Genomic DNA, 9,242 nt, shown 5'->3' with positions numbered 1-9,242 from the left:
TAATGATCAGGTCCGTATAAAAACAGGAACAATGGCAAAAAGATGAAAGTTAGCAAGAAACATGGAATGATGAAGAAAAAATATGAATTAAACAAAAAAAAAAATCAGAAAAAGCACCCTAAAAACTATCAACATCAATGCTAATCCAATTATTTATGATTACAAAATATTATTTACAGAAGGTATCTGGACAAAAACACCGCAAAGAACCCGCTAATAGAACCCCCCGATGCCCCGTGCAAATTACGCCATTCGTTATAACGTCGTGTACCAGCTTCTTCTGTTAGCTTATTGTTGATAGCTAAAACTACGTTTGTGACAATAACAGATTATAAATGGTAAAATAACAAATTATTATTCAATCTTACTTGTGAAACGTAATGCCAAGTGATCTGCTTTCAATGTTTCGCCGGTTATTGCAGCCGTAAGCAGAACAAAATACGGGCATTGTTGCTCGATTTCTCTTGACTACGGTTGAAGCATGTTGAAAGCGGAGACCCATCCAATATGGCAGTGACACAGGTTCACTCTCCAGCGCCCAATGAGGCATCTACGTATATATGATGTCTATGGTTCCACACTGCATTTATGGGCGGGTTTAGGGCAGCATCCGGGTACTTTCAGTGCAAACCATAAAAACTGCCAAATAGTTTTTTCCTTCAAGTTTATTTAACCATTAAAAGACATCCAGTCCAGTAGGATTAACACTGTCGACCAAACTTCTGGCACAGCGACGGTTCAGACATTCAGAGTGAAAGTCTGTGACTCATTGAGTTTTTAGCTCGCTGATGCTACGTGAGCTCTGATGTGAGTCAGAGTTTAGAAACGGGTCCCTGTTGATTGGCTTGAGCTTCAGAGATCGGTGTGGGCCGACCCCACAGCCGGAGGCGACTGATTCCTCCGTCTGGAGCGATGATGAGACGGATGTGACTGATAGGACGCCTCAGAGTCATGTCCGCCCGGCTGTAGTGATGCCTGTGATGAGGACGGAGCTGCAGTAGAGAGAGGAAGATGATGGTGAGGAAGATCAGGAAGCTCAATATGAGGATGCTACTAGTGGTAAAAGCCTACCTTCTGAGGGGGGAGAAGGACCTCCCACCTTACTGAGCCCCACCTGGCTCTGATGCACTGAGGCTCCTGTTCGGGGCCCAGGAGGCAGGCTTCGACCCGGCAGGAGTCCGGGAAGTTACCTGGAAGGAACATCAGACCCAACCTGAGTCTGATTTTCATGAAAAGAAGAAGAGCAGCCATGATGTGTCTCCACCTTTGAAGTGGTTGGTGTCAACCTCAATGCTGCTGATCAGTCCTGGATGGCCGAGACGAAACACCGCCCACTCCCACCCGGGAACCTGCAGGATCCCCTGCTGGTCTGCCTGTAAGACAAGCAGCAGGGCATCATTTAACCTATGTGATCATCCACACTGTTGATGATCAGAACATCTCAGAGAAGTCAGAATGTTTCCCAAACTACTGGAAACAAAGAGACATCTGACCGTGTCTTCACCGCAACGTGTCCGTGACGTCCTGCATGTTCACACATGAAGACACAGACGGAAGTTCAGTCATTCATTTTCCTAACAGCTTAATCCAATTCAGGGTCGCTGGAGCCTATCCCAGCAGTCTTTGGGCGACAGGCAGGGTACACCCTGGACAGCTCGCCAGGCCATCGCAGCAGACGGAAGTTACGTGCAGAGAAAAGGCCACATTTAGCAACTGCTCCAGAAGAGGAACGTTTCTGACCTAAAACATTATTATTCTCTAACTCTGCCAAAGAAAACCGAGCAAACAGAGAAGCTCAGACTGAGGTGATGTTTAGTTCAGAAGTACAGACAGTTTATTAAACGATTTGCTGAAAGCAGTGCTTCAATCTTTATTTAACCAGCGCCCTCCTATCTTATATCCAGAGTCGCCATCGTACGGTGTGTCTCTCTCTCTCTCCCCTCTCTAGCTCGACCACGCTGTTCTGTTTACACAGCGCTGTAAACAGCACCATTTTTGTGCATTAACAGAGACCTCATACAACAAGTTTTTGGCACTATAATCTTGTGAGACAGATATTGTCTAGTTGTCGACCACTGACTGATATGGACTCATCATTAAAAGTGAACAATTGATTTCCATCGCTCCCCATGAACACCTTCACACCCCCCTTTTTGAGATATTGCTCCCAGCGCCCCCTGACGGTCGCTGAATGCCCCCTGGGAGGCGGTACCACCCCCGTTGAGAAGTTTAAAGTGAGAAAATCTGAAGGAATTTTTAGAAAACAATATCTGGAAATTTGGAAGAAACGTGAATTGGTTCATCGTAAACAGGAACAATTGTTTTGTGACTATTTTTGGTCATTTGGGGTAAATATGAATAATTACGATGTTAAGATTAAGATTTACAAACGATGAAAAAGTTCTGGAAGAAAAAAAAATTAAATCTGGAGCGAAAAATGAAGATATTCAGGATATATGATTTTGTTGTTTTGTTTGTTGGATTTGATTTGTCAACTTGTCCTTTTTGCTTGGTGTTTCGTTGTAAAGCTGCTTTTCCTGCAGGTGCTTTCTGTCTGCAGTTCCACCTGTGCAGCTGATTGTCACACCTGCTTGTCATCAGCTGATCAACTCCTCAGTATTTAAAGTGCTTCAGTTTCAAACTATTTATCAGTGTTGTTTGTGTACTTTCTGATCTTTGATTGCTGATCAGATGGGTGTTTTTTGATCTGTGAACTGTTACCCCCCCCCCCCCAACCAGACCCACAGAAACTCTAAAGACTTGGTTTGCTGTTCTTCATCCTCTTCTTTGTCATCCTCTAAAAGCAGCGTGTGTGGCCATTAATGTGAGTTTGTGTTTACACCTTCAGTTTTTTGGGTCGGTCCAGTCTGCGGGCTGTTTCCCATCCGTCGGCCATGTTGGCAGCTCGGCCAAGACCTGCAAACGCATCACACCAGAGACACCAGTTCATCTAATGTCGATCAGTCAGTTGCGAGAAAAAATCTTTCAGTTCTGAGGTTTCTATCGGGACATCGTCACAAAAATATCCTGCTGCTAATCAGCATTAAAACTCATTCAATCAAACCTCAGATGGACGACGTGACGGATCACTGTCGTTATTTACTGAATGGAAACTAAAAACAGACAGAATCTGTGTGGAAAACCGCGTCCACGTCAGCGAAGACGATCAGTAGAAACGTCAGAACTTCATCACTGAATTACTGTCGATAAGAACAAATTTAAATCTGCTCATATAAACCAATCATGTTGCGTGGATGTCCAAAGTGGGCGTCGCTGTAGCCGAGGCAGACTCCCCCATTGGTCAGAGCCAGCAGGTCGACGTCCTGGTTGGTGGAGACCGAAGACCAATCCCTCTGGCCGATGCCGTAAACCCGCAGTCTGGCCACGCCTCCATCTGCAGACATGCGCACACACATCACATGTTTCATGCAGTCATTTGACTGTGTGTGTGTGTGTGTGTTCACCTGGGTACATGTTAAGGCGCAGGTGCGTGACTCTTTGGTTGAAGTGGACCTTGAAGTAGTTGTGGCAGCAGTCTGAGTATCCAGGCTGCAGCTGCGACACACACACCAGCTCAGGCCACGCCTCCGAACCAAGCTGTCAATCAAACCACGCCTCAGTGCTCAGTCGACCACACATCATGTTACTATGGTGACCAGCTAAGTGACTATAGTGTCCCCACAGCTACGACTGTGTAAACATCTCGCAGTCACCGTTACCTTGGCAACAGCCGTCATCTGACTCTCAGAGGCGGCCATCCCGGTCCGGTCTCCCTCCAGGGTCAAAGAGGTCAGCTGATCTGGTGGGAAACAAGAGTTTTTACAACTCTGCCGACCTCGAAGCTGTTTCCATTAGGAAGTATGGTGGTGATGATGATGGTCAAACGGAGCGGATGTTACCCAGGCAACCAGCCTGAACAGAGATGTAAGGCGAGTGGTTTCCCGTGAAGAAAGAGGTATCGACATCGAAGCCGTAGATCAACCCAGGAACTCCCAGCTGGATGACGCACCAGTCATGACCTTTAGCAACATGTAGAGACATCAGGACCTGCTCAGTGCTGGCGTTGAAGTTGCCATGTGACTAAAGAGACGCTGCAGGACTTTTGCAGATTGCCTCGCAGGCTTCCAACCTGTACTGACATCTCTCTAAAGTCACATAATGTATCTTTAAGACAGATTAACTTTGTTTCATCTCTGGGGAAAAAGCTTCGACCACGAGGACGTCAGTGCTGGATGTTGGTTTAGGTTCATTTAATTGACGGAGTTCCTCAGGGTTCTGAACTTGGACCCATACTTATATTTTCAGTTAAACTTTTCTTTCTTTGTTTTTAGTTCTGGAAGAGTGGTGCGTGTTTCAAACACGCGGTTTCTCTCTGAAGTGTGTTGAGTTGGACTTTTCTCCTACGTAGCCTCAGCTTGCACATCATTCTGACAAAGATACATTTTTTACACAGGTTTCAGTGTTTAAACTGGATTCTTTTACCTGATTTATGAAAAGTTTTCAGTCTGTACATTTCTGGACCATTAAGAAGAAGCTGAAACGTCAACGTTTCACCATCATGTGTGTTTTGGTTTAACTGGGAGAAACTCAGAGAAATGGAGGAACTCTGACCAGGAATTCTCTTCCTCCTCGTCTCCCAGCCGTCCATCCATTTTCCGAACTCCGTGAAGGCAGAGGCGATGAACTGTGGCGGCTCTCGCTGTACAAACACAAAGGAAATACACTTCCAGTCATGTTCGCTGAGGGAGCTTTTGTTTTTATTCCTGTCAGTGAGACATTTCTGTCTCGTCTCCATTAAACACCACATGAAGCTTTTCTGATGGTTTGAATCTGTTGTTCTGTTTTCTGCCTCTGTTCTTGTGTTTATCTGATTTTTTCCACCTGTGCAGATGTTTTGCCTTCTGTTCGCTCATCTGTCTGACCGACCAAGTGCACGTTTGACTTCATGTTATAATAAACTTTGGATTTTCTAGACTTTAACCTGGTTAAGGCCTCTAACCGGTCAATGCCTGCAGGCTTGTGTGTTGAACGATCTGATGTTCAACTATGAGATGGTTGTAAAGCTGTAACTCTGCATGGAGAGGTGCTGTCGATTCAGAGCTGACAGTCACTCAGATAATGGTTAATAATCATAGATGTTACTGGTATAATCAGATTTGTACCTTCAGCAGGTTTTGGGCAGGAGCGAACCACTCGTCTGTTGCAAAAATCACCTGAAACAACAACAGGAAACTCATTTTATTGCAGAAAGCAGCTCGTATGAAGAGGTTTCACTAATCAAGATGTCACAGTTGCTCTTCAGATGGCGACTGTGCTGCCATTGGTCCAGAAGTTGCAAAGTGATTTTTTTGTCAACAGAAAACAAATATTACTTTAGGTATGAGCGTTGCAAAAACAAAATGTACCATTTGTAGGATTTCCATCACACTGTGTTTCTGCTCCGAGTGTCTGCTGTGATTCCAGGACCACACAGGTCACATATGTTAATGTTTACATGAATTTTTAGTCCCTTCAGAGATTTCGACTCTCTAAGCTGTAAAATGACCGGTTTCCTCTGGAAACGGTTTAACAACATTCAGGGAAAGTTAAATGTATGCAGTCCGTTGAGAAAACCTCTCCCAGTTAAATAATTTGGATGTATAACGTCACTGCAAACCAGATCACTGTCCTGTAGCGGTGACAAATCAGATCTCTTTGTTTATATTATAAACAGATTCTCATCATTAGCTGTAGGATGTAATGAGCTTATTTATCATTACCAGAACATCTTTAACATTTTAATCCACACTGAAATACGTGTTTTATTTTTCATTGTCCACAGCCAGAAATATGTCAGAATCCAACGTCACGAAAACTTTTAAACAGGGAATAAACACAGTTATGACAATCGGACAGTAAAACTGAACAACAGACACATAGACTGAAAATATATCAACTGGAGTCCTTATGAAGCTGATATATGACAATACGTGCCGATCCATTCTTATATGTGACGACACGTCCCGTCCTGACAGCAGGCTTGGACCTCACTCAGACCAGCCTGCTCACATTTTTGCAGTGATTCCACTTAATACCAGATGTGGAACCAAAGTGTGTCTCAGTGTTTCAGTCGGACCCATTACAGAGACGCCCACCTGAAAGCCCAGACATTGCATTTCTATTACATGCTTTTGTGAAGTAAAAGCGATATTCCTAAGTGTCAAAAAACAACAATTGGGATTTGCAGGTGTTTTCACTGAACATCTGTACTCTGGACGAGGTTTTTACGAAAATCCCGGCTTATGCAACATAATCACGCATCATTTTGGGAATTTTCTATTTACCACAAAAATTTGCCACGACTTCCCTTATTTTTTTTTAAACCCCAAAATTCCCTGTTGTTTCTTCCACACTGTGACATCTTTACCAGAAATGAACGGTCACATGACCCCACACGTCATGTCCGTGACACGTCAATGCAAAAAAAAGTGTTGCTCTTACACTTTTCCGATATATTTCACTGTCAAAACGACTGAAAATCCTTCTCATGAGAGCGTTAAAACTTTATTCTGATATTTCAGTCTTTTTTTTAAATGTAGGTGTCTCCATTAGCGAGTTTTTTTTATTGCCATATTTAGTTTTTGTGCAGTTCTAGGTGTAATGGAAACACACCTACTGATGATGCTCCATCAGAAGAAGCTACTTCTGGTTTTATTTCCATCCATGCTTGTCTGAGAGGCAGAAACATGCCATCAGATTCATCACAGAGCAGCAGATGCTATGTTGGCTTAGTGTTCTTATTGAAGAATAAATGAGTTGTTTTCATCTATCTGAGGTTGAGATGAGATGTTGAGACAAATACTCATCATGTCTTCACTGAGACAATAAACAGAGATATACATATTGTTGTCAGATAGTTATAATTTGTATTGCTGTCATAATACTGCCTAAGGTCGCCATTGTTGGTCTGGAACGCCACTGAGTGGCAGGAATTACGAGCTGATTCTGACGTGACTACTGCCCCCTGCTGGCCTGTATGTTACTGCAGCAGTCCTATCTGTGGTGTTCTACCAGCGTGGACCAGTTTAACCCAGGACTCTGGTCCAAAAACATGGCTGAAAAAAAAGCTCTTCTGGATCTTTGGGACATTTTGATCAAAACACGTAACCAACTTCTCATTTTCTCAAACAAACAAGAAAAAAGAGCAGAAGAGAAACAACTAAAAATTGCTGAGTGGATGAGACTCGTCAAACTTTCTGTATTTGGTGTGAGTGATTCACAGCGAAACAGAAATCTTTGTCCTCATCGGCTTAAATCCCATTTAGTTAATGAATAATTGTTCTTTCAGTCTGCAGCAGAGCCTCACCTTCCCTCCGACTGTCTCACAGGCCAGATCATTAAACTGCAGGAAGTCTGGTTCAGCCTCAGTCCTTGCTCTCATCCTCCTCTCAGCCATCCTGAAATCCTCGTCTGGTTCCTGCGATGTGAAGACAAAGCTGGAAGCAGCCGCTCTGAATCACTCGGACTGCTTCCAGTCTGCAGGACAAAGTCCAGCAGCTGTTTGTTCATGTACATAGGTTAACACACACTCATTACACCTGAACACAGTTACTACAAACACACAGACAGAGACACAGCGTGCAGTAAAATACACAACCATCTGAAGGCCGACACGTGTTGTTTATTCGGTTTGAGTTATAGACTCTTATTTATTCTGATTTACTTCCTACAGTTGTGTTCGCATGAAACAGAGGAAAAGGTGGAGATGAAGACGAGGTGAGGCAGACCTTCACGGTGAAACTGCTGTAAATAAACCACAGCTGAGGTGGAGGGCTCTTCTTTACTCTCCTACTGGATCGTTCCTGCAGGGTGATCATCTTTCAGCTGCAGAAGCTGTTTAACCTCACCTGTCACAATGAGAAACATTTCATTTCATAAACAACCATGTGGAAAGACATGTCCAGGGGTCGGCAGAGAAAACATCTCAGGAGAGCCAGAAACCCCTAAAACTGGGTCCAACACAGCATTAAAAACTGGACTGATGGTGGAAAACCATCGTCTTCCAGGAAGGAAAACATCTAGAATGATGCTGATCACTGGTGGAACCAGATGGAAGAAAACCAGCAGCAGAACTAACAGTGTGAAGGAACCAGAAGAAGACCAGTGAGCAGAACCAGAGAAAAAACCTTCAGTCTGCTGGAGCTGGGAGGAGGTCATGTGGTCCAGACTGACCCTGTTCCAGATCTGTGGGAGCACCAGGGTAACAACAGATGGAGTTATGCAGACATCATGTGTACAAGCTATGGGGGCAGCGCATGACTGTGGAGGCTGCAGCTGGTCAGGTCTGGGATCGGGTCCAGGTCTAGATTCAGGTCTAGGTTCATGTCTATGTGCAGGTAAAGGGGCAGGTCCAGGTCTAGGTCCAGGTCTAGATTCAGGTTCAGGTCTAGGTTCAGGTCTACATCCAGGTCTAGGTTCAGGTCCAGGTCTACGTTCAGGTCTACATCCAGGTCTAGGTTCAGGTCCAAGTCTAGGTTCAGGTCTAGGTGCAGGTCCAGGTCTAGGTTCAGGCCTACGTCCAGGTCTAGGTTCAGGTCTAGGTCCAGGTCTTGGTGCAGATCCAGGTCCAGGCTAGGTTCAGATCCAGGTCCAGGTCTAGGTTCAGGTCCAGGTCTAGGTTCAGGTCCAGGTCTATGTTCAGGTCCAGGTCCAGGTCAAGGTCCAGGTCTAGGTGAAGGTCTATGTTCAGATCTATGGGCAGGTCTAGGTCTATGTTCAGGTCCAGGTCCAGGTCTAGGTGAAGGTCTATGTTCAGGTCCAGGTCCAGGTCTAGGTCCAGGTCTAGGTGAAGGTTCAGGTCCAGGTCCAGGTCCAGGTCTAAGTTCAGGTCCAGGTCCAGGTCCAGGTCCAGGTCAAGGTCCAGGTCTAGGTGAAGGTTCAGGTCCAGGTCTAGGTAAAGGTCTAGGTTCAGGTCTAGGTCCAGGTCTAGGTTCAGATCCAGGTCCAGGTCCAGGTCCAGGTCTAGGTGAAGGTCTAGGTCCAGGTCTAGGTGAAGGTCTATGTTCAGATCTAGGGGCAGGTCTAGGTCTATGTTCAGGTCCAGGTCCAGGTCCAGGTCTAAGTTCAGGTCCAGGTCCAGGTCCAGAACGCAGTTAGCTGATAGCTGAATACACTGAATGAGCAGGTTATTCCATCTGTCCTGACGGCGCGGCCATGTTCCATGATGACAACAGCAGGTCAGATTGTGAAAGAGTGGTTCAGGG

At 45.1% G+C, this 9,242-nt stretch overlaps 1 protein-coding gene across 1 annotated transcript; it reads right to left on the bottom strand.

Annotated features, from left to right (window-relative positions):
* Window positions 1-812: 812 nt before the first annotated feature.
* allc (allantoicase) lies at window positions 813-7,435 on the bottom strand (the record flags this gene model as incomplete). The annotated part of the gene is made up of 11 exons (XM_079255868.1): window positions 813-992; window positions 1,072-1,190; window positions 1,265-1,373; window positions 2,843-2,916; window positions 3,239-3,394; window positions 3,465-3,597; window positions 3,720-3,799; window positions 3,900-4,019; window positions 4,612-4,699; window positions 5,163-5,213; window positions 7,346-7,435. The coding sequence occupies 11 exons, from the start codon at window positions 7,433-7,435 to the stop codon at window positions 813-815; spliced, it is 1,200 nt and encodes a 399-aa protein (XP_079111994.1).
* Between the last annotated feature and the right edge of the window lie 1,807 nt (window positions 7,436-9,242).

The sequence above is a fragment of the Telmatherina bonti genome (genome assembly GCF_933228915.1).
Source record: "Telmatherina bonti genome assembly, chromosome: 16".
NCBI classification, from domain to species: Eukaryota; Metazoa; Chordata; class Actinopteri; order Atheriniformes; family Telmatherinidae; genus Telmatherina; species Telmatherina bonti.
The sequence above is the reverse complement of the archived record's forward strand: the minus strand, read 5'-3'. Positions and strand labels throughout refer to the sequence as shown.